At 48.1% G+C, this 25,854-nt stretch overlaps 1 protein-coding gene across 11 annotated transcripts in view; it reads left to right on the forward strand.

Moving 5' to 3' along the window:
• Sipa1l3 (signal induced proliferation associated 1 like 3) overlaps positions 1–25,854 on the forward strand; it is a 218,558-nt gene that overhangs the window by 133,435 nt on the left and 59,269 nt on the right. For all 11 annotated transcript variants that reach the window (XM_013149874.3, XM_063252656.1, XM_013149873.3 and 8 more), the window contains 6 exons: positions 2,138–2,326; positions 3,260–3,434; positions 6,084–6,187; positions 8,843–9,000; positions 15,571–16,147; positions 22,960–23,234. In XM_013149874.3, coding sequence (XP_013005328.2) covers positions 2,138–2,326; positions 3,260–3,434; positions 6,084–6,187; positions 8,843–9,000; positions 15,571–16,147; positions 22,960–23,234 — 1,478 coding nt within the window. The remainder of the gene's footprint in view (positions 1–2,137; positions 2,327–3,259; positions 3,435–6,083; positions 6,188–8,842; positions 9,001–15,570; positions 16,148–22,959; positions 23,235–25,854) is intronic.

A 25,854-nucleotide genomic window follows, 5' to 3' on the forward strand; every position in this document is an offset into this window, starting at 1 on the left:
ACTGGGATTGGAGAAAGCCAGGCAGAGGACTCCCAGGTAACCTCCCAGGCAAGACTCTCCACAGATCCTCCAACACCCAGCCAGAGAAAGGCAGGACTGCATCCCAGTCAGGAGGACACGGAGATACAGTGTCCCTTTCACAGCTCCCTTGGTTTGTTTCCTGAGCAGGATGATTCCAGATGTTACCAGGCTCTGAGCAGACAGCTGTGATCTGACCCAGGCTGCTATGGAGAGGATGGGGCGGGAGAGGGTCAGGGACACCAGAAGTAGGCAGGTGGGAGGTGACAGTGGACATGACCAGGTGGAGAAAGGTGACCATTTATGACCCACCAGAGCCCTGCTTCTCCTCGCCAATGCAAAAGAAAGAGCAGCGAGCTTTTTAAAGTAGTAAGCATGAGGCACTTGAGTCAGAACCAACAAGGGTAGAATGATTTCTGCTCCATGCTGTCCCTTAGTCCCAGCAGAGGGCGCTGCGGGACAGTGTCATAGAATATAACGATGCTGAGCCTGTTGGTGCAGAAGTTGAAACCCACAGCCCAGGGCCACCCAGGCTGCCTGGGCAGAATACCTGACATCATTGCCTAGGCAAGGCTTGATTCAAGATGGCCTTGCTCATGGTTAGAAAGGTTTGTTTGCTTGTTAATTACCAGCACCAGAGCTGGGAGCTCCCAACCATGAGATCACTCCAGTCCTCCTCACATGCATTTCACCCAGGTCCTGTTTGGCAAGGGTGGGCTGTGTGCCAAAAGGCACAGTCCTGACACACTTCCACTGCCTCCTGTGTCTGGTGGTTTAAGTGCTCATGTTTTTGCAGTTAATACTGACGTTTAATGTTTAAACCACAGCTCCGTGTATAGTGGGTACATATAAGCAGCCCCTGGGGGAAGGATTTTCCTGTGATGTTTCAGGCGCACTGCCATGCAGTCTTTGGGTGCTGCTGACCTGCTGTGCCCAGCCCAAGACCTGGCCTGACCTGGCAGCCAGCAGTAGGCGCATTGCAGTGAGAGGTACAGCTAGTGCTAGTGGGATGTAGAGCAGTGGGGGCTCACACCAAGGCTTAGCAGGGTGTAAATTGGTACAGCCACTTGGGAAACTGTTCTGCAGTTCAGGAAAACTAAAATTTATCATGCCTGGTAATTTAGCTATTTCTCTCGTAGGTATAAACCTGAAAGGGAGTGTGTTCATGTGCACTAGAGGTGCTTCCATGAATGTGTCCCGCTGTGCTATTTGCAGTTGTCAGATGCTAGAAGCCCATTCCAGTGCTCACCAGAATTAGAAAGGATTAACCCTATAATGGCAAAAAGACCAGTCTGTCACCACAGTGTGGCCAGATTCCATGCACACAGCATTAGCAAGAAAGGAAGAGCAGCGGTGGCGCACACCTGTAATCCTAGCACTTGGGAGGCTGAGGCAGGAGGATTGCTGCTGGGTTGAGGCCGATCCGGGCTACATGATGAGCCCAAGGCCAGCCTGATCTACATAGTCAGACCCTAAGAGAGGTGAGAGAGAATGCAACAGATGACAAATACAGGTTTCCAGTTTTAGATAATGCTCAGTGGTAGAACACTTGCCGCAAGCTCCAAGTTAGCAGGAATGAATTACAGTGCTAGAAGTCAGAACAGTGGAAAGACAGGGATGTAAGAGGGCTTTCAGATAGTGGAAATGCTGCGTTTCTTAATCTGGGTGGTGACTGATCAGATACTCATTTGTCAATCTTTTCTGTGGCCATCATGTATGTATTCTATACTTTTATATATGTAGATTATATTTCTTAGGCAAAAAGGGAAAAACATGAGCTGTGGAGAAGTCAGGCCTGAGTTGGAGGCGGCAGTGGCAGGGTGTGCTGGACAAAGGAGAACGTGTTACATCCAGAGTTCCATTTAGCATCCCTTTGGGGTGCGGACATTAGCACTGTGCCCACTTTCACACCATGGAAGAGGAAGCTGAGCCTGAGACATCTGAAGTTACCTGATCTACGTCACGTAGGAAGCAGCAACAAGTTCAAGTCCGGGCTCTGCCCCAGAACATCTGCCCTTAGCACTTGTCATGTTATGTCTCGTGAAGGGCAGGACGCTTATGTGCCCTCGTGGCTCTCAAGGCCCTGGGAGCCTGACTTTCCCTTCTGTCTCTTGGGCAGCTCATCACCCTTCGGGGCTCCATCCTGGAGGATGCCACACCCACAGCCACCAAGCATGGCACTGGACGGGGCCTGCCCCTAAAGGATGCCCTGGAGTATGTCATCCCTGAGCTCAACATCCACTGCCTACGACTGGCCCTCAACACTCCAAAGGTGACGGAGCAGCTGCTGAAGCTGGACGAGCAAGGGGTGAGCTGGCGCATGGTGTGGGTGGGCAGAAGGTGGGGCCTGGGAGCACCAGCCTACAGCCCGCTGGCCCTCTGTCTTGACCACTTCATTTATTTATTTTTGACAAGTAACAGAAACCTACTTAAGCTGCTTTCAGCAACAGGAGGGATTTATTAACTAGTTCTAGGTATGTCAAGAAATAGGCTGAGGACCAGACAGCCACCAGGAAGGAACTCCTGGTGTCCCCATGTGCATCTTTGTGTGTGTGTGTGTGTGTGTGTTTGTGTGTGTGTGTGTGAGAGAGAGAGAGAGAGAGAGAGAGAGAGAAAATGAATTTTCCTCCCCATCTCTACCCACAGGCTCCTTTTCTTTTTGTCATCTCCTGCAGCCCCCAGCACTACCGTTGGGTTTATTGCCATACTTAGAATGAGCCAGCTGAGTCTTGGTCATTATAGAGCTGCTGACTGGCTTCACTTAAGTCATGCATCTGTCACTGGCTCAGGAACCAAGTTAGTCCAGGACACCTAAAGCAAGCATGGTTATTGAGTGAGAGTCCCAAGTCTTAAACCCTGTAGATTCTGCTCCATTTTGTAACATCTCAGCCACACTCATCCATTTCCTGTAGGCAGCTGGCCGTGGCTGACCCATCTCTACTCAAGAGTGGCATCACCATCTGCTTTCACCCAGGGTGGAGAAAGTGGGCATCATGAGGGCTTTTTTTCTTCCTTTTATTAGTCCATGTTTGCAGTACATTATGTTTACATTCATCATGGGGGGTTGGTACATGTATATGGCACATGTCATCTTAGTTTTTTTAACTTCCCTTTCCCTATCCCTCCCTGGAATGGGAGAGAGGAGAACGAATGCCCTGTGGCTCTGTGCTCCTGAGTGGTCCCCTTGGCCCCCTAGTGACCACCGCTGCGGCTGCTCACACAGCCACCCTTATGTCCACAGCTGTGCCAGAAGCACAAGGTGGGCATCCTGTACTGCAAGGCTGGCCAGAGCTCTGAGGAGGAGATGTACAACAACGAAGAGGCCGGTCCAGCCTTCGAGGAGTTCCTCGAGCTCCTGGGAGAGAAGGTCTGCCTGAAGGGCTTCACCAAGTACGCAGCCCAGCTCGACGTCAAGAGTAAGTGGGGGCTGCTGGATGGGGGCAGCTTTCACACGCCCACCTGACAGGGACAACAGGGCCTTTTAAACACCGCCTGCCAACCCAATAGCCAATAGCACAGCCATTAGGGGAAACAGTTTATTGTATTCTAATGACTCAGGGACCCCCCCTTGCCGTTGGGCTCAGTGGTTACACTGCTAGACCCTGTTCCTAACTGGCCACTGGGAGTGCTGTGGAGTGGAAGGGTGGGAGTCAGGCAGAGGAGGGTGAAGGCCACCTGCCTCACGTCTGACTTAGATAACAGGTCTCAGGAGGGTGTACCAAGTGATGTGCCTTGCATGCCAGTTATTCACCAAGAGTTCAGATTTCATTCTTAAACAATGAAACTAAAAAAAAAATTGAAGAAGTAATAGACGCTACATTCCAGGTGGTGGGCACCGCTGCAGGGACTACGGGTAGGACTGGGAAGCAGCACTCACTCAGAGGGCCAGCAGTGGCCTGTTTCCTAAGGCAGTGGCAGGCACAGTGCTACCACAGAGCAGTCTCTGAACACGGGATGCCCATGTACATATTGATGTATCTGGTGTGTGGGTTGGAAATGTTTCATAAGTAGTTTAGGGATATGGACGGGTTATGTCCCTAGGTATCACAACTTCCCAGGCAGTGTCTGTATGGTTGTCCTGTCACCACGTTATGACTCAGGCACCTCAGTTCCCTCATCAGTAAAGTGAGCATTGTAGCTGCGCTTTCTCTGGTGCTAGGGGTTAACCCAGAGGTCCTAGGCTCTCCCTCCACTGGGCTCTTCCTGGAGCTCCTAGAGGACAGCAGCTCCCAAAGAGGGCCGAGGAGCCAGTAGCCTCACAACAAGCCTGGCACCAAGGAAGTGGCGAGTGCAAGCATGGCTGTTGGAGGTGTTAGTTTCCTTCTTCACTAAAGGAGCAAGACAGGCAGGAAAAGGAAGAGGAGGTATGTTCTCCCCTTCTCTGCACCTCCTACGCCTCAGGGTCCTTCTTCACACCGTGAGGTGAGGCCGCACTCCTCCCCCATGCCAGGTGCTCACTGTGAGGACCAGGTGCCTAGCACAGCCCCAGTAGACAGCTGTCAATCTCTTCCCACATGGCCTCCGTGGGAAGCAGATTTTCTCAGAGAACCCCCGAAGTGGAGTGCCCCACACACTCTCCGCAGCTAGTAGGCAGGGGTACACCTGGCTCTAGCAGCCACCTGGGGATCACCTTGCTCAGGCATTGCCCAGCTGTGTCTTCTCTGTCCCCAACTGACACCAAGAGACAACTGGGAATACTGTTAATAGAATTGAAGGGGTTGGGGTATAACTCAGTGGTAGAGCACTTGCCTGGCATCTGCAAGACCCAAGGTTCTACCCCCAGTCCTGGGAGAAAGAAGGAAAGAAAAGCAAGCAACAGTAAGCAAGGTACAATAGTATACCACACCTATAGTCCCAGCCCCTAGGGAGGCTGAGGCAGGAGAGCTGTTGAGCCCAGGAATTTGAGACCTGTCTGGGAAACGCTGTCCAAAAAAAAAAAAAAAAAAAATCAGATCTGGAGGCAGTCAAACTCAGTTCTGGCTCAGACTCTTTTGCATTGTGACCATTCTGTGCCTCAGTTTCTCCCTCCAAAATCCGAAGTCTGTATTTAAGTGTGCCTCTCCCTGATTGTAATTCTTCTCCTATTAAAGATAACCAGCACCCTATCATGATAATTATTTCCTTGCTTTCTTCATATTGTACATCCCCAAACAGAACTATTTTTTGTTTGTTTTGTCTTTTTGAGATAGAGTTTTGCTAAGTAGCTCAGGCTAGCCTTGAACTCCTGCCTCAACCTCCAAAGTGCTGGAATTACAGGCATGCACCCCCATGCCCAGCTAGAACTGTTCATTGTTGTTGTTTTAATTGTTGTTGTTGTTGCTGTTGTTACTGTTTTGGTGGACTAAACCCAAGACCTCCTGCACATAAACTTCGCACAGTAACTCATTTGATCTGCTTTTGCATGTAACATGAACGCACTCATACAATACGTGCGCCTTTGTGCCTGGTATCTTTCGTAGCATTCACCCATGTGGCAGCTATGCCTCTTCCTTTTCCTGGTGGTGTATTTTTCCATGGCGTGTGTGTTCTGCAGTGTTTTGTGTTTGTCCATTCGTTTGACTGACAACGGAAGATCCTTGTTCCCATATCCAAAAGTGTGTTTCTCTGGGCTGTGTCCCAGGAGAGGAAATGCTGTGCTGTCTAAGAGACACTGCCAAAAGTTCTGCAAAGTGGTTGCACCAATTTACCCACCTAACCAGCCATATAAAGGGCTGTAGTTTCTCTGCCTCCTCACTGATTCTGGGTAGTATGAGGTTTGGAAATGTTTTCAATCTGAGAGTTGTATAACAAGAGGGTTCCTTTTTTTTGTAAATTTATTTCATTTTAAAAAGTGGACTTAAGGGGGCTGGGGATTTAGCTTAGCGGCATAAGCACCTGCCTTGCAAGCAGGCAGTCGTCAGTTCGATCCCTGGTACCAACAAAAAGGAAAAAGACCAAAAAAAAAAAAAAAAAGAAGTGGACTTAAGTAAAAGCATCAAGTTGAAAACCAGCACAGATGGTATGTGGGATATGGCAAAAACCCAAAGACTCTGGAAATGTGGTACTAACCGGTGTTTCCATCCCAGCTGACTCCACGGGCACCCACTCCCTCTACACAACGTACCAGGACTACGAGATCATGTTCCACGTCTCCACACTGCTCCCTTACACGCCCAACAACAGGCAGCAGGTCAGTGGTTTCTGGCTGGCACACACGTGGCCCCAAGTGCACTCCCTCCCCTGGCCGTCTGCCGGCACCTGCCGCATTGCTCTCAATATCTTCCTGTGAGTGAGTGGAGGCTCCTGAAGACCCTCAGTACTCTAATCATTTCATCCATAGGTAGAGACTCGGCCAGCGGTTTGTATGGTTCTCTTTCTGTTCTTTGGCCACGCTGCTTGCCTCTGGCTGTGCTAACTCCCTTTAGGCATCTTGTGAAAAAGAACAGTGAATTAGTTAACATTATTTTGACCAAAAACTCAAACCAATCTGGTATAAGCAAAAATTGGTACTTATAGGGTGTAACCAAAGTTCTAAGAGTGTGCTGGCTTTAAGCATACCTAGACCCAGGGCTCAGGTAGCCTTAGGAATCCCATCTGTCTCTTCTCTCTAGTTTTCTTTGTAGTAACTGTACTCGCAGGTCTTCCTAACAGCACTAGGTCACATCCCACAAACTTAGCCACTCCACGGAGAAGAGTCTGGCTTCTGGTGTCCTAGAGCTGTTTCTGGACTGAATTTCACTGAACCGTGCACATGCCAGTCCCTGGGCTGCTGTCTGGCCATGGCCGAGGGACCTGCCCACCCCAGCAGAGTGAGTGGAGTCAGCTGAATGTGAACAGGACAGATGTCAGAGTGGTGCTTCCTCAGAGGGCTTTCAGAAGTGTGGCTTTCAGAAGCAGGAAGGAATCTGGGGTGGACAGCAACACACATCTACACTCAGGCCTGAGGAGTGACTTTTGGCTGGTTTCTTATGAGCAGAAATCCCACGAAGTGCTGAGAATTTTTCCCTATTGGTACAAATGACATTGTAAATTTTTTTTTTTGACATTGTAAATTTTATAGGTCACATATCAGCAATTTCCTAAGGTTGACCTAATAATGTGCTCTTAAAGTATCACTCTAGCTGGATGTGGTGAATCACTTGAGGTCAAGAGTTCAATGCCAGCCTAGAAAACTTACTGAAATCCTATCTAAAAAATAATAATAAAGTATATATATAGTGCCTGGAACTAGGCCTCAGTTTGAATTTTTTTCTTTGCTACTCATTAGCTATGTGGCCTCAGGTAAGTAATTTTTCCTCTCTGAGCCTTGGTCCTTCCTCTATGAAATGGGCCAGATGGTCGTGTTCATACTGAGGAGAAGGGTCTTTCCTCCCATGCCCAGGTATCTTGCCCTGGTGCCAGTTATGTGATGGGTGAAGCTTGGCCTGTAGACAAACAGAAGTGGGGCAGTGGCCATGGTGCTCACTTTTTAGTCCCAGCACCTGGAAGGCTGAGGCAGGAAGATTACAAGTCCAGGCCCAGCCTGGGCAATTGGATGTAGCTCAGTGCAAAGGCCCTAGATTTGATCCACAGTATTTCAAAGAAAGAAAAGCAAAAATGGATTAAAATTCTGCTCTTTCCTCCATTATCTCATGACGAAGGGTGAGTCATTTAGTTTTTGAGTCTCCTCTCTGAAGGGGATAAGAAAGAGCTGTCGCCTTACAGAGGTATGAAGGCTCAGTGAGGCTGTGAGTTTAAATTGTGGCTATCAGATGATCCTAGTACAGGGCTGACCATAGCCCACAGCTCCTTTATCTGTCAGTATGTCATGGTAGCATTCAAAGCACATGAGAACTAAGAGATTGAAAAGATTAGTTGAGTTGCTAAGTGTGCCTGGATTTTATATCAGAATCACCTCAGGCCTCCTATGTGGGGCACCTTGTCTGTGGGTCGCATCACAGTCTTGGGTTCCTTAGCGAGTGCAGAAAGATTGTGTAAAGAAGAACAGCATAATCTCAGCAATTAGGCAGGATGCCATGACTATCACCAGGAGTGTAGACCCCAGCGTCTTCCTCAGAGACTGACAAGCAAAGGGGAGAGGGCAGCCTCCCCTGGGCCCACCTGAAGCCCCACCATTCCAGCCTTCTCCACTGAGGCATCCTGGAGAGGGATATGGCCTGGAATCAGCTTGCCTGTATTCTGGTCAGACTGCCATTGCCCATGAGTGTGGCTTTGAGCAAGTCAAAGGCTTGTGCTGTGCCTTAGTAAGTATAGTTTATTGGATTCCTCTGTATGCCAGGCAGTGTCCTGGGTGCCAAGGATAGAGCAGTGAGCCGTGATCACAACGGCAAAATGTCCAGTCTTCTAGCGCTGGCTCTTGAGTGGGAGAAGACAAACAAGAAACAGAGAAGAAGGAAAGCCACTGTGCACCACGTGTAATGTTCAGTGATGGGGGCAGGAAGGCAAAGGTGGGCCGTGTTGGGTCCACAGGAGAGGGACTTTTCAGCAAAGTCCTGAAGGGGTGGAGAAAGAAGCGACATGGAGATCTGGGGCAAGGGAATAGCCAATGCATGGGCCCAGGAGAGCAGCAAGGGCTAGCAAGGGCGTGGCCACCTGCACCTACTAGGTAGCAGTGGGGACTTTGTCCTTGAGTCTGAGTGAAATGGAACTGCATGAGGGCTCTGAGCAGGGAGGGATGTGACCTGACTCCAGCACACACAGCTTCCTTCTGGCTGCTTGTGGGTCCAGACTGTGGGGACAGGACAGGAGCAGGGGGATGGCAAGGATCTGTTGCAGTGGTCCAAGCAGAACCCCTCAAGCCAGCATATGACACTTCCCTCTCTGCCCTCTGATGTCCATTTCCCAGCTGCTGAGGAAGAGGCACATAGGGAATGACATCGTGACGATCATCTTCCAGGAGCCAGGGGCGCTGCCTTTCACCCCCAAGAACATCCGCTCCCATTTTCAGCACGTCTTCATCATCGTCCGAGTTCACAACCCCTGCACTGAGAATGTCTGCTACAGGTACGTATCCCATGCGTGCTTGTAGTCCTGAGTTCAAGCTAGAGCCCCATCAGAATGAGCCCCACAGAGGTGTGGCTCCCCGGTTCACATAAGGAGGCAGTCAGGAATTGTGTTTGCCTGGGTTCTTTTGTTGCAAATGATAGAAAACCCAGTTGGGCCGAAGGCAAAATGATAGTTGTATTTATTGGCTTTCACAAATGTGTGCAGCTGGGGATTAGCTCAGCGGCATAAGTGCCTGCCTTGCAAGCACACAGTCATGAGTTCAATTCCCAGTACAAAAAAAAAAAAAAATTGTGTGTGCAGGGGAGGAGAGGTTGATTGGAGGGTAGGGGAATCGGGGGGAAAAATCAAATTATATCATGTACAGATGCAAGTTCTCTATGATGCATGTGGTCATTATATATACATAAAATGTACCAATAAACTGATTGGAAACTGGAAAAAAAGGTCATATGAGTAAGGCACGGTGGTGCACCCGTATTATCCCTGCATTTGGGGAGGCTGAGACAGGAGGATTGCAAGTTCAAGCCCAATCTGGATAAATTAGTGAGGCCCTGTCTCAAAATAACAAAAAGGGTTGGGGATGTAACTTAGTGCAAAGTCCCTGTCTTCAGTCCCCAGTCTTGGGGAGAAGCAGTGGCTAAGCACAGTGGCCCAGGCCTATGATTCCAGCTATTCAGGAGGCTGAGGCAGGAGACTGCACATTCGAGCCAGACTGAGCAATTTGGTGAAACCCTGTCTCAAAATGAAAAAGGCCGGGGATGTACCTCAGTGGTAGAGCACCCCTGGGTTCAATCCTAGCACCGGGAAAAGAGGGAAAGATGGCATGTGGAAGTCTTTATGTGCGCTGTGCTTGTTGGCAGCTGTCATTTAACATCCCATCAGCTACACATGCAACAGAGGGTGGGCTTTTCTTTCCCAGCAGTTAAGCAGGAGCCATGGAAGGGAGGCCTACCAACCTGGCTGGAGTCAGGTACTTGCCTAGAGCCAAAAGCCAACCAGGCCTGGACAGCAGGCCACAGAACAGAGACCTCTTCAGGAGTGATGACCTCCAGGAAAATCCTGAGGATGGAGGGATGGGGGCAGGGTAGGCAGAGATCCCCTATGGAGGTGTCCTGCTTGGAAGGCAGAGTTGGGGGTTGCAGTTCACTTATGGACAAGTGATGCAGGCCTCAAACCTGTCCTGCATCCTCCTAACAGCAGCACAAGCCCAGGGTTGAGGCTGCCCCGCAAGGCAAAGAAGAACCAGCAAAGAGTGCTATTTTCCATTTTTTGAAAATGGCTTTAAGTTCAAAGGTTACCTGAATGTATACAGATAAAAGTCTCCCCCAAACCATGCAGCTGACTTCACAGTTGACATGATTCTTGCTTCCTGACCTTACAGGCATCTGTAGCAAATCCGTGTAAATGTTCCTTTGCCACTTTGGAAATGCTATACCCACTGTTCTGCGTTTATTTTTTTTCATGCCACAGGCTTTGAGATCCTTCCATTTTGGTCCATAAGGAAGCTTTTTGCTTCCTTCTGACTGCTGCACATTGTGTAGTATGGATGCGTGATAATCTCCTGCTGTGCTCCGTTACGGGGGAATGGGCTTACTTCCTGGTGCCTGCAATGAATGACCTTGTTTCTGCTCATTGCACTGTGACCAAGCGTGCAGCTGTAGGATAAATTCCTCACATAGATGCCCTGGGTCAAGAGTATGTGCGTGTGTGCACAAGTAGGCTTAGTGGAATCACCAGAGTTCACCAGTTTCTTCTGCTATCTGGTTGTCCGAGAAAAGGGCAGGGCCTTCTGCTGCGCAGGGCTCACTGTGCAGGAGGTATTCTCACAGCTGCTGGGAGCACACTGCATGGCAGGACCACCTTGTGGTCATGTCCCAGGCACAAGGCCACCTTCCCCAGCCCATTTGTTCCTGGGACTTTAGAGTGGCAGCTGCTTGGGCTCAGGCCACTTAGGTGGTGACGGGGTTTAAAGGAGCGTGGTTCCTTGGCAGCTGAGGGGTAGCCGTGGTGAGAGAAGGTGGGAGATGTTCACACATCCCAAATCTGTCTTCTTATGATCAGAGATGGAGGTTGCATTGGCCTGGTGGCTCTTCTCCTCTCCCTCCCTGCCTCTTCCCCTCCTCTGGTTCACCTCTGCTGCCCCAGGCAGCCCCTGCCTGGTCTATTCTAAAGAGAAGAAGGTGGACAACTTCTTTTGATGCCCAGCCTTTTTTGCTTTGTACAGTTTAATTTAAAGTAATTTTATTTTGCAATATGTTAAGCATTCTGAAAAGTGCAGAAAATAATGTAACAGACACCCATGTGTCCACCACCAGATATAACAGATGTTACCATTTTGCCTTAATTGCTTCAGCTCTCCTCTCTCCCTCTTTTCTCTCTCTTGCTTGCATTCTGTGTGTGTGTGTGTGTGTGTGTGTGTGTGTGTCTGTCTGTCTTTCTGTCTGTCTCTATATCTGTCTATCTGTCCCTTTGTCTCTCTCTGGTTTATTGAGACAGCCTTGTTCAGGCTGGCCTCAAACTCAAGGCAATCCTCCTGCTTCAGCCTCCCAGGTGCTGGGATTATAGGCATGTGCCACATGACCCTTTTCTATTTTTAAAAAAAGAAACTGTTAGAATTCAAACCAAAGTGGCCCCTCACCCACCCCTTTCTATCACTGCTCTCTGGGCACAGCTGACCTTGGGTCTCCACTGTAAGAAAGAGCTTGGGTCCCAATCCATCCACCCTGACTGCCCTCCACCCCACTCCTGATCTCCCTTCAGTGAATTTCTAATCCTCCTTCACATACTTTTGATACCCTCCAGTGGTCATTACACCCTCCCTGTACCCTTGCCAAATGGGTTTCTGTGGCAGCATAAAAACAACTCACTCACCTGACTTGGTAACACACTTGAAATCCTAGCACTCAGGAGTCTGAGGCAGGATTGAATTCTTAAGGCCAGCCTGGGCTATGCAGTGAAACTCTACCTCAAAAAACAAACCAAAAAAAAATCCATAAGGACAAACAAATAAACTTGCTGGTGTGGCTTCTTCATCCCTTGAAGGCAACCTGATGTCACAGTTACCTTCCTGTGTCTATTATGGCACAGTGCTTGGCCCATAGTGGTCCCCAAAGTGCTAGCCAAACAAATCTCTGACTCATACATTGTAGGCCCAGAGGATTGTTAAATCAATAATTGTGAGCATTCTAGAAAGACCTACTGAGCTACAGGACTACAGGAGTCCTGGTGGTCATACCATGTCCTGGTTATGTAACGAGTTGTCAGCCTTTCCCATTTCTGAATGGCATACCAGCATCATCCTGGAGTCTGTGGGTTGTAAGCATGCCTCCTCCCTCCTCCTGGGAAGTCGGGGACCAGCTGTTCTGACTGTCCAGAACCTTCAACAATTTGCAATTTCATGATTTTTATAATCATGAGTCAGAACAGTGAGAAAAGCCAAAATCTGTCCTTCTAGGCAACCAAGTACTGAATGAAATTGCAAAAGTTCTTCCCATCTGAAAAGCACAGTGGAATCACATCAGGAATTAGAATTAAGGGACTGATCCAGGTGTATGGTGCACACCTGTAATTCCAGCACTCAGGAGACTGAGGCAGGAGGATCACTGCAATTTGAAAGCCAGCTTGGGCTACATAGTAGATCTCTTTCTCAAAAAACAACTACAACAAGGAAAAAAAAAAAAGAATGAAGGTATTGGCAAAGTCAGCTTACCATGCACCAGCCCAGGACCAAGGCTTTGCCCATAGAGTTGCCACAGAAGGAAGCGTGCCTGGTTTGTGCAGCCTTTGAGGAACGTCTGCCTGTTTCAGGAAATAGTGCACCTGCACCTGCACCTGCACCTGCACGCAATGGGAATCCGTTTCTTCTCAGTTTATCTGTTCCACTTCCAGTTGTTACTTCAGTCAGTATTGAGTGCCTGTGCTAGTTAGTGTTGGGGAAACGGAAGAACTAAGAGTGGGATCTGCTGTGTGGCTGTCCTTGGGCACCAGGAAAGAGAAGAAAGATGAAGAAAGATGGATCTCACTCATCCACCAAAGTGGGTGAAGAGTGAGGATCCTGCAGTGGCTGTCTGCCTAGTCCGCTGCACTGGTTGTGTTCTGCACAAGGCTCCTACAGTGGTCTCTGCAGATAGCCAGCTTGCTGTCCTTCTTTTTTCCCTCCCATACTGGGATTAAATCCTGTACCTTTGTACTGAGCTACACTCACTGAGCCCTTTTTAAATTTTTTTTAGAGACAGCATTTCACTGAGTTGCCCAGGCAGGTTTCATACTTGACCTTCTGCCTCAGCCTCAAGGGTCCTGGTATTACAGGCATCTGCGACCTTGTCTGGCTCTGTTGTTACTCTTTGTGCTGCCTGCTTCTATCAGAGATCCAGATAGTCAGTGATTCTGTTGGATTTAACTGAGGGAGTTTGATGAGCAGACTAATGGGGGTGTGTGCAGGTTTGGGGATCTGGTATGGCAAAATGAGGCATGCAGTGGCTTCCCAATAGCTCTGCTAACCTAGGTTTGGCAAGGTTAGAGGGTGATGGGAGAAGTTCCTAGAAGCTGTGGGAGTTGGACCTCCTAACAAGAACAGTGTGGAGGATAGGACAAAGGACCTAAGTCAATCCATCAGGGAAAGAAGGAAAAGAAAGAAATACAAAGCATATATCACTTGATGATTGGAACATTTTCTGAGAAGTGCATTGTTGGCTGATCTCATCATGTAAATAAGGATATACTTATACAAACTAAAGAGCCCACAATGTAATATATGATATAATCTTATGGGTCCACTGTCACATAAGTGGCCTATCCAGAGCTGGGTATGGTGGCACATGCCTGTGATCCCAGCACTTGGGTGGCTGAGGCAACAGGATTGCCTCAAGTTTGAGGTCAGCTGGGGCTACATCATGAGTTCAAGGCCAGTTTGAACTACATAGCATGACCCTGTCTCAGAAAACAAACAAACAACAGATGATTGCCCCAGAGTCATTACATGCTACATGACTGTACTTCAGCCTCTCTGTCCCCACCTTCCTGTCTTCCACCAGTGCTTCCCATTGGCCAAACTCAACTGGAAGCCAGATGTCAGGGCCTAGGTACCACAAGGCTCTGGGTGGTCTGACTGTTGTGACCTCCCCAACCTCCCGCTCCTTGCTCCCTGGGCTCCACCTCTGGACCCGAGGATTCCTTCTACTTTGCACGCCCTTCCTACTCTGCTGTAGTGTATGCTGTGCCCTCCACCTGCAGTCCTCTGCCCCAGCCCTGCTCAGCCCTTAGAACTAGATTAATTGTGACTTCTTTAGGCTCCCCTTGTCCAAATCGGGCCTTCTGTTGTCATGACATGTAACTACCCTGTGCATGTCCTTCATCTGTGTAAATTCGTGTGTGTGTGGCTCCTCCTAAATTAGAAGCTTGGGAGGCAGGGGTCACTGTATCCATTGCTCAGACGAGGGATACTAAAGAAACATCTGTCAAACAAATGGATGAATATTGTACTGTTCCCCATTAAGATGGGAGCCAGGGAGCCAATCAAACCCAAACAAGCATTACATTGTGTTTGGATTGCATGGAATACTTTTTTTTTTTTTTTTTTTGTATTTTTGTATTTTTACTGGTACCAGGGATCAAACTCATGACCACATACTTGCAAGGCAGGCGCTTATGCCGCTGAGCTAAATTCCCAGCCCCCGCATGGAATACTTTTTAATCCATAATTTCTGTATTTACAAAAGTGCCCTGCACTAGGAAGAACAACAATGGGGAGCTAGCAGCACTCACCAGCTAAGGTGTCCCTTAGGACAAATATAACAGGTGCAGTGCTCCAGGGGAAGCTTGGCTCCTTCTTATTTGTTCTTATTTCAGCTCTTACATTATCATGCAAACAGAATAGAAAAGTCATCTTCCCCGACCTGGGGCAAATACCTTGGCAGATACCTTGACCTTCCTGCCCACTTCTACAATCCCAGCACTCTTAAGAGATTGCGGCAGGAAAATTACAAATTCAAGCCCAGCCAAAGACCCCTGAGTTATTAGACGGTCACTAGAAAGTCACATTCAGGAATTCATTGCCTCCAGACTTGACTCAACAAATCTTCCCCTGCTCCTAGTGCAGGACTCCCCTGTCTGGAAGCCTTGATGGAGTGGAAGCCTGCCTTCTCCTTCATTTCTCTCCCGTGCTCTTCTCTGCTTCCCATCCCTGCTGCCTGCCAGGTTTTGACCCATGAGGGTCAGAGTGAGGGGAAGAGAAGAGAGGCGAGGAGGTGCCACTGGGCTGGCTTCAGAACTGGCTGTCAGCTGGCTAGACTTTTCAGGAGCTCCCTGACCACCCTTGAATTTTTGCAGACAAAACCAGTCTCCTTCCTGCCGTATGAGTCTCTAGCACCCTCCTACCTGGGGCCTTCATTCACAGAAGGGAAACTCACAGGTGTGGCTCAGTGGTAGAGCACTTGTCAAGCACGCATAAGGCCCTGTGTTCAATCCTCAGTACTGGGAAGGGGGAAGCCTCTACTTTTGATTCTGGTTTTTCTCTAAAGAGAGGCTTGGTACTTGTTTTTCACATCTAAATAATTTCTCCCTCTCCAGCATGGCTGTGACCCGATCCAAAGACGCTCCACCTTTTGGTCCTCCCATCCCCAATGGGACTACATTCCGCAAATCTGATGTCTTCAGAGACTTCTTGCTGGCCAAGGTGATTAACGCTGAGAATGCTGCACACAAGTCTGACAAGTTCCATACCATGGCCACACGGACCCGCCAGGAGTACCTCAAGGACCTGGCTGAAAACTGTGTCTCCAACACCCCCATTGACTCCACTGGCAAATTCAACCTCATCTCCCTGACCTCCAAGAAGAAAGAGAAAACAAAGGCCCGGGCAGGTGCAGAGCAGCACAGTGCAGGGGCCATCGCCTGGCGGGTGGCCGCTCAGGACTATGCCCAGGGGGTGGAAATCGACTGTATTTTGGGAATTTCTAATGAGTTTGTGGTGCTTCTGGACCTACGCACCAAGGAGGTGGTATTCAACTGCTACTGTGGGGATGTCATTGGCTGGACCCCAGACTCCTCAACCCTGAAAATCTTTTATGGCCGAGGGGACCACATCTTTGTGCAGGCTGCAGAGGGCTCTGTGGAGGACATAAGGGAAATTGTGCAGAGACTGAAGGTAAGAGAGCTCAGTGGTACAGAGGCCTTGGGAACCACTGAAATACTTTCCCTCACCAGTCGAGCAGGCTGGAACACGAGTTGACCCGAAGATCAGAATTACACACTGTGGGTCTGGTGGGCCCTAAACTCAGGGTCTTCTGGGGAAGATTTGGGCTAATGCTCTGTGACTTTCCACACCACTGCCTCAGGACAAAAATAAATATAAGAATAAGCCCATGTGAAAAAATGTAAGTAGGCTTAGTACTTTCCTAGAAGAATTAAAATCCTATAAAAGGTTCCAGAGGCAGGAAACAAAAAAGTATTAATTACACACCTGTAGTCCCAACATTTAGGGAGGCAAAGACAAAGACATTGCTACAAGTTCAAGACCAGCCTGTACTACGTAGTAAGTCCCTGTCTCAAAAAAAAACAAACAAAAGGAAACCAAAATTAAATGACAGGAATAAATTCCATGTCAAAAGTCATAATAAGCGTGAATAGTCTAATTTTTCATGTTAAAAGACAAAGATGCAGTCTAGATAAAAATCTTACTGTAAAAATAATAATAGGGCCAGGAATATAACCCAGTGATACTGCATGCCTGGTAAGCGTAGGGTCCTGAGTTCAATTTCTGGTACCCACACACACAAAAATAATAATCTCTAGACCAAACCAAGAGTGGCAGATTGGTGACAACTTGGTTGGTAATGGTTGCCTGAAGTATTGTGCTAAGAAGTGTCCGGGCTGTACCTGAGCACCACAGAACAGTACACTGTGGTCAGCACAGTGATCATCTCTGCAGAGGTTTAGTGAGTGCTAAGGGAAGGCAGCGAGAGCACAGGATCCAGAGTCAGAAGGCTTGGCTCAAATCCCAGCATTGCATTTGTGAGAACTCCTATTCAATTTACTTAGCCTTTGTGTGACTCAGTTTCTCTAACTGAAAAACAGTAACAAGAATTATCCTATATCCTATATATATCCTATATATCCATAGCATAGGCAGGTTCTAAGGATTGGGTGAGTTATGTTGTCCAGACAAACTTACCTGAAGTGGTGGGCTATGCCCTCCTACTGCCACTATGACTGGGGGCTGTCGTAGCCCATTGAGGCCCTTTACACTATGTCCTCAAGTTCAGGTAGGGTTGGTAAAGCCCTGCTCACAGCTTCTCTGACCTTCCATATCATGCTGCTTCTTAGTATAATGGCCCATGTTTAGATTTCCTGTTGAAAGGTGAGATCCAGAAACTGGGGCTCCCATTGACTGGTTTGCTTACTTGCTGATCTCACAGGCTTAGAACACCGCTGGCACATAGCAGGTATTCAATAAACAGGTTACTGGTGGGTTAATTGAATGAGTTTATTGAACCTTTGCTCTGTGCTAAGCATTCCACATACAGGATCTCACATGATCATCCCACCCAAATGCAGGTCCTGTTCTTGTCCCCATTTGACAAACAAGGAAACCAAAGCACAGAGAGGAACAGATATTCACAGAGATCAGACAGCAAATAGGCAGCAGAACTAGGGTCTGAATCCAGAGTTTTCTGACTGTAAAACTGCGTATGCCCACACTGGTCTCTACTTCCTCAGCATCTCCCTGGGCTAAGCGACCCTGAAACTTAACATGACTAAGAGTACACTGGTGTTCCTCCCACCTGCTCAGATTTCCTGGTTCAGTAAGGTTGAGGCCAAGTCCATCCTCCATTTGCTAGGATCAGAGGCCTCGCCATCAGCCTGGCTCCCCTTGTGTCACCCCACACCTTCACAAGCAACCTCGGCTACTTAATCTGCTTCTGTGGCTGCACCCCAGTGCAAGCTGCCTGCGGTCTCCCGGGTTACTGCGGTCGCTTCCTCACCAGTTTTGCACCTCCACCTTGCTTCCCAAGGTCTGTTCTCAGTTTGGGAGCCCAAGGGATCTGATCATGTCACTGCTGTGCTCCAGACCTCAGCTCACTGTAGGGAGAGGCAGAGCCCTTGCACTGGCCCCCTGGTACTTGTGATCAGGTCCCGATTGGCTTTTCTGACCTAGTATCCCCCTCACTCTGTCACAGCCACACAGATGTCTACTGCCCCTCCAGTGTGCTAGGCAGATGGCTGGACTCAGCCTCTCACTGGATTACTTTGTTTGACCCGCTCTTGGCTTGTCCTGTCTCTTCCTTCAGCCTTTGGTCAAATGTCAGTACAGTATCATTATCTCACTTTGCAAAATCCTTTCCCCAGTTTAGCCCAGTGTACTGCTGCCCGCACTGCCTATTTTCCCATCATTGGATGTGTCGCCACTGTGCCCTTGGCACCCAGGCCAGCATTTAGGACACAGCAAGCACTTTGTCAGTGTGTGCTGTGTACCCACAGAACATGTGCTGTCCCTGTAATGGGAACAGGGCCATTCGTGGGGGCCAGCTGTGGGTCAGACTTGCTCTGCCCTTTGTGTGCTTTTGCCTTCTTCCTCACAGATGCCTAGGGAGGTAGATATCAGCGTCATGCCCACTTCACAGATGAAGAAACTGAGATCTAGAGACATAAAGCATCAGGCAGGAAATTAGCTCAGTGGCATAAGCACCTGCTTGGCAAGCGTGAGGTTGTGAATTTGATCCCAAGTACCAAAAGAGAGAGAGAGAGAGAGAGAGAGAGAGAGAGAGAGAGAGTTTTCCTAGGGCCCAGAGTAAAAGAAGACCTTGAGTTCTTCAACACCAGGTCATTTCACCTCTCTTACCCTGACTGCAGCTTTCATTCTGTAGCAAGGACCATGCTAGGCACTGTGCAGGCTACACATTCTACCCACTCCTCTCACTGCCACTGTGTTCCATCCCCACCCCTATTCCACTATGGGTGCTGTCCTCTGAGGGCACATTTCCATGGCCACCCCCAGTCTCAACACCCAGAGCCTGCCAAGGAGTCAGTGGGCTAGGAAGAGATGACAAAAGTCATCTGCTGTGAGGGGACAATGTGTTGCTTTCTGTGACAGCTACCAGAGCGAGCTACCCCTATCCTTCCCTGGCAGGACTACGATCCAGACCCAGGGCTAGCTGACTGTACCATTCCACTGTCCTAGACATCCTTTTGATGAATGACTCATGTCCCTTTGTTTGTTAACGGCAGGTTTTGGAGTGTGCTGGCCCTGGCTAGCCATCCCTGGGACACAGCAGTAAAAGTAATGGACCCTGGCCTGTCTTGATGGGGCTCCCATCTGGGCAGATACATAACAAGCAATTACAAGTACCAGGAGGTTAAAAGAAAGGTGTTGAGAATGTTAAGAGAACCTGTCATAGGGACCTAAATTAAATTAGACAAGCAGGTCCCCAGTCCACAGCTTGGCTACAGCTCCATAGTTGGTTTGCAAAGCTTAACACAGGATTTCATATGAATCTGACTTTCCTTGAAAAATTGGGGGATCTGGCTATACTGGACTCACATTCACAAGAGCAGTGGTCAGCTGAAGGGGGACAATAGGTACCCCCTTTACTTGGGGCACAGTGTGCCATTTGGCCATGACTCACATCCCATGTCCTTTGCTAACACTATAAAAGAGAGAAACATTACTCAAGAGGTTGCAGATTAAAAAGAGAAACATAGGGGTGCAGCGTAGCACCAGGTAAGCAGCGGAGGGGCCAAAGGCAGGAAGTCACCTGTGACTAACAGCACCCTCAGTTTTGTTCTCTGTAGCATAAGCAGAGGAGCTGTACCTGCCTTGTGAGTGAGAGACCTCTGAAGTTGAGTGTGGAAAGGGCTAAACCTAGGGCTTAGGGCTGGGCTGGGTGGCCGCTGTAACCAGCAGGGCTTTGTTTGAATTGTAGATTAGATGTCCTGTGTGGCTCCCTAAGCCCTGCGGCCTTTCTGGAACCTTGTAAACATTAGGAATGGTTCTCTTCTTCATGCAGGCTCTTGAATGTGCTATGAAAGCAGAAGAGACAAAAGTTTCAGGACTCCTGTCTTGCTCCTGCTCACACTCTCTCTGTCTCTCTCCTCCCTCTCTCTCCATCACCAAATGACCCAAAGCAGCTGCAGTAGGTACAGACTGAGCTGCTAAAATAAAATAGAGACCTAGCAAACTAGAGGCTGAGACAGGACCTTCTATCCCTTTTAACTGGCTCTCGGGCTGGCAGAGAAGCATGCGAGCTCAGGGGCTAGCACTCATGGTCCTGTGGCTCACCCTTGCCCTCATATTAGTCTAGAGAGGTATTGTACTTCTCTACACAGTCAGTGCCAAGTCATTCCATGTCCACGTTCTTGTGCTCAGGAAAGAATACATGAGTATGGAAGGCACATCATTTTGTGTTCAGTAACCACAGTTACACCAGGTGTGTAGTGACCCACTCCTATAGTCCCAGCTACTTAGGCGACTAAGGCCTCCTAAGAGAATCACTTGAATTCAGGAGTTTGAGAATAGGCTGGGCAACATAGTGAGACCCTGCCTCAAGAAAAAAAAAAAAAAAGTAGAAGTTCTATCATTTCTTATTCCACCAGCCAAAATTAAACCATATATCCTTACCCAGCCACAAGGGAAGCTGAGAAATGCATCAACAGTCTGTTTTGGGCAGGTGCAGCCCCACCTCTAATCCCTGGTATCTAGAAGGCAGAAGCAGGAGGATTGCTATTTAGAGGCCAGTCTGGGAAACTGTGAGAATATATGTATGCGGGCTTGGCAGGTAGCTCGGGGGCATTCGTGAATGCTGGTCTAGCATGTACAAGACCCTAAATTCAATCCCTGTTGTTGGCATTGGGAGAGTGTTTTGTACTAAGGGTCTTTCCCCATAGGAGGAAGGAGACAGTCAGTGCAGGTGACGGTGGGCAGTGCTGCTGCAGCGTGTGCTGCGCTGTCACCAACACTTGGTCTGGGCCTTTCTAGAAGGTAGGAACACGGGCCTCTGAGGGCTGATGTGGCCCAGCTGGTATCGGGCATGGCCACACAGGACTTTTCTTTATAACATACACACACACACACACACACACGTGCACACACAGCTATCAAAGTACATCGTTGTGAATAATGAAAAATACTATTGTGTGAAGCAGCCTTTTTTGAGACAGGGTCTCACCTTGAGGTTCAGGCTGATCTTGAACTCACAACAGTTCTCCTACCTCATCCCAGTGCAGGATTGCAGGCATGAGCCACCACACCCAGCAGAAGCAGACTTTTAGTCACACACGTTTCCCTCTCTTCCAAATTTCCACTATCCAAATCAGCCCTCAAACCAATTTGCTGGCATTTTTGAGGAACTCTTTTGCCACCCCATCTTAGCTATCCACACTCCAGAATGTGATCGATTTGGATTGCAAGGAGTATTTGTGTCTGTGGTGTGTGTAAATGTGTGAATATGTAGTTTGTGACTTATTTCTTCCAGTGGTAGTCAAAAGAGTGTGAAAGCCAGCACTGTACAGCAATAAGTACATTAAATAGCATAATTTCTAGCTAACGAATGGCTTCTCATGGGAAATTTGAACATTACTTGTTCTCTTTTTTTTTTTTTTTTATCAGTACCGGGGATTGAACTCACAACCGCCTGCTTGCAAGGCAGGTGCTTATGCCGCTGAGCTAAATCCCCAGCCCCCACTTGTTCTCTTTCTATAATGTAGTTTTAAGAAGAGGGTAGGTAGATCTTGCTGTAACTGGCTTGTGAAGCTCATCTCTTTGTATCCCCAGAAGAGGCAGAACCACTAATGGCAAGCTGAGGGCCCGAGGCTCTTATCAACAGATTCTTTCCTTCATGTCTTACATTCACAATGTGGAAATGGGAAAAATCTCACACAAGGGAAGCAGGAAATGGGGAATAATCGGAGCGAGACTCTAGTCTTTTCAGCTCCCTTTTGGGAAAGTTCTGATCAGAAGATGGGATTTATGCTTCTGGGAATGATGTCACCAAATAGAAGAATACTGTATATATTAGTTACTTTCCTTGTTGCTGGGACAGAGCACCCCAGCATCCACATCTCGAAGGAGGAAAGGTTTGTTTCAGCTCATGTTTCAGAAGTTTCAGTGCATGCATGATCAGTGGCACAGTGGAAGGGCCCAGGCAGACGACTGCCACTCATGTCATGGCAGCCAGGAAGCAGAGAGGGAAGGAACAAGCCAGGGAGGCAGAGATACCCTTCCAGGTCACACCCACAGTGGTCCAGGTCTTCAGATGAGCCCCTTCCTCCTAACAGTGCATCAGCTATAGCACCTCCGTAATCCGATCACCTTCCAAAGCCTGCTGGTGAGTGCACGAGGCCCTTAGGGAATGGCTAATATAAACCATCGCACAGCATGGGTGCCCAAGCAAGAGAAGGTCCCAGTCTTGCCACTCTGTTGTTTATCATCCACTCATTTCAGTTGAGTCAGTGTGTCAGATGGGGTACATTAGTGGATTAAAGCAAACAAGATTTGTTTGTTGCTTGCGCTACTTATGTGTCCTGGGCTTGGCTGGGGCTCTGCTCATTCTGTTCTAACACTGGGACCTACACTTTCCAGACAGCCGCTGCTGTCTAGAATATTCCTGCCAGAGACAAAGGCCTCACACAGGGTCTCGTGCTGGCAATTCCATGTACCAGCCAAGGGGACTTGCTCATCCCAGTGCCGGGTCACCCTGCTGACCCGAGTGGTCAGCAGTGCATTCTGCCAGATCTGAAGAAGGAAGGAGATGGGCATTTGGAGACCCTGTGCACCAGTAAGCCACAGCTAGCCTATCCACATTTCCTCTATGGAAGCCTGAGTTGGCACCAGGTGATGCCCTCTCTCTTTGCATCCTGGCATTGCATGAGAAGGAGAGGAGGGAGTCAGCAGGTCTTCATCTTAATGGGGGTTGGAGGTTCTGACCCAAGTGTCTGAGGCTAGATCCCATCTGCTGCCCACAGGTGATGACCAACGGCTGGGAGACAGTGGACATGACCCTGCGGCGGAATGGACTGGGGCAGCTGGGCTTCCACGTGAAGTATGATGGCACAGTGGCTGAGGTGGAGGACTATGGCTTCGCCTGGCAGGCTGGCCTCCGACAGGGCAGCCGGCTGGTGGAGATCTGCAAGGTGGCCGTGGTCACACTGACCCATGACCAGATGATCGATCTGCTGCGCACTTCTGTCACCGTGAAAGTGGTCATCATTCCACCTTTTGAGGACGGCACGCCCAGAAGGTGAGAGACAAGAGCAGGCTGGGGATTGGTGGCTCCCAGAGACGTCCCTGGCCCTGCCATCCTAGGCTTCAATAGAGGGTCTCAATAAGCCCTGTCTCAACCAGAACAGTGACAGTGGTGATAGATGGGAGTGAACCCCTAGCTATGCCAGTTACTGGTTTAAGCTTCTTGGATGCAGGCAATCTTGTACATTCTCCACAGCAACCCTGATGCCTCACCCACATCTCTAGATGAAGCGCACAGTACTACAAGCAGCTTGCTCAAGGAAACACTGGACTGCACTTGATATCTTTGTTCAGCCTGTGTTTACTAAGCCCCTACTATGTACCACTTCCATCTGCAGTGCCAGGGCTTGAGTGGTGAGCAAAGCAGGGGCCTGCTATCTTGGAGTTTGTGTACTCTGGGAAAGGACAGGGAGTAAAAAAATATAGACATATACTATAGGGTCTGGTAGTGATCACTTCTAAGAAAGAAATAGAGGCAATGAGCTACCGCATGACAGGAGGGCTGCTTGTAGTTGGGCAGCTCCTGGCAAAGGCAGCCATGTGGTTTGGGGGGCCAGCCAGCTCTAGATGGAAGCCAGCCAGGAAAGAGTTTTCCAGTCATGGATGTGGAATGGCACAGCCTGTGCAGAGTGAGCCCGGATATGAGCTGGGAGAACAAGACCCAAGTAGGACAGACTGGGACGTTTTTATGGGCCATGGGAGCCACTCGGGTTTTATTCTAAGCACAGTGGGAATCCAGTAGAGGGTTTGTTTCTTTTAGTTTCCTCTTTCAATAAAGCATTTCAAACAATAAAAGTTTGCAGTTAGACTGGACCTGATGGCACACACGTAATCTCAGCACTTTGGGAGGCTGAAGCAGGATCACAAGTGTCAGCCTAGCCTGGGCAACTTGGTAAGACCTTGTTTCAAAACAAAAGGATGAGGATGTAGCTCAGTGCAAAGGGCCTGGGTTCAGTCACCGCAACTTTTTAAAAAGCATGCAGTTGTCCCTTCATATCTTTGGACTCCACATCTGCAAGTTCCACACTGGAGTTCTTCCAATTGCAAATCAAAACTTGAAGGTGTATTACATCTATACTGGACAGGTACAAGTTTTTTTTTTTTTTTTTTTTTTTTTTTTTTTTTTATTACTCTTCTCTAAACAATAAAGTATAGCAACGATTTACACAGCACTGACCTTGTATTGGGTATTTTAAACAATCTGAAGATGCTTTACAGTGTATAAGAGGATATGCATCAGCTATATGTACACATATTGCATTTTATTTAAGGAACTTGGGGCCAGTGATACAGTTCAGCAGCACGATGCCTGCCTGCCAAGCCTGTGCTTGCCAAGGTCCTTAGACAAGTCCCAGTACCAGAGTAAAAAGAAAAAGTGCAAGGCCTTAAGTTCAATTCCTAATACCAAAAAAAAAGGAACACCGTTGGATTTCGAACCAGACCCTCCTGGAGAGCGAGACAGCTGTACTGAGCCCCTAGTTTCAATTCTCATCAGCATATGTCCAGTTTATTTTATTTTTGGGGGCCAGTATTTTTTGCTTTTATAAACTCTGCATCTTCCCTGACACTCACTACCCCCCACCTTCAGTTATCTGAAGCAGTTCCAGACCTTGCAGTGAATTTCTACACAATAGGGAACAACTTTCAGATTTTTTATTAATGAGTTAGATGTGGTGCAGCACATACCTGTGATCTCAACATTTAGGAGACTGAGGCAGGAGGATTGCTGAGAGCTCAAGGCCAGCCTGGGCTACATAGTGAGACCCTGTCACAAAAGAGCCAAAGAAAAAGAATAAATACACGTTTTAAAAGTTTTTGATTGTTATACCTAGTAAGTTAAATAGTAATTCCCTAATACCACCTGTCCAATCTGTTTAATTTTTCCCTATTGTATCACATACATAGTTAAGAAAAAAATAGTTGTTTTTTTTTTTATTTTATTTAAAAGGAAAAAGAGAAAAACACAAAAACAAAACAAAGTAGTGTAAGGGTACAAGTAATACAGAACTACAAAAAAAAAAAAAAAACAGTAAGAAATCACCAGTTAATAGATTACATATTATCATCTTAGAGATAGTTGCTCAAATCACAGTACCAAAGCATACAAAGTGGACATTCAAACAGTGAGACTGCAAACAGTTGTGTTCAGTGATCCAACCAAAAACATTAATATGGTCAGCTAATAGTTGTTTTGTTAATCGGTATCGTTATGTTACCTTCTTATAAGATTTTTTTTAATTTATTGTGCAAGAGATTAAACCTAAGGTTTTTGCACTGAGCTGTATCCCCAGCCCTTTTTCATTGTTTTGTTTTGTTTTCTGGTACTGGGGATCGTACTCATGACCTTGCACTTGCCAAGCAGGCGCTCACACCACTGAGCTAAATCAACGGCCATTCCCCAGCCCTATTTTATTTTTTATTTTGAGACACAGTCTTGCTAAGTTACTCAGGCTGGCCTCAAATTTGGAATCTCCTGCCTCAGCCTCTTAGAGTGCTGGGTTTACAGGATATGCCAAGATGCCCAGGTTCTTGGGTTCTTTTTAATCTATAAGGGCCTCCCCAGCCCGCAATTTATTTTGAGAAGAAATCAGGTCACTTCCCCTTAGTTTCCCATG

Source organism: Cavia porcellus, unplaced genomic scaffold (genome assembly GCF_034190915.1).
Source record: "Cavia porcellus strain 051 isolate PalLab524CR breed Dunkin Hartley unplaced genomic scaffold, mCavPor4.1 scaffold_7, whole genome shotgun sequence".
Lineage (NCBI taxonomy): Eukaryota > Metazoa > Chordata > Mammalia > Rodentia > Caviidae > Cavia > Cavia porcellus.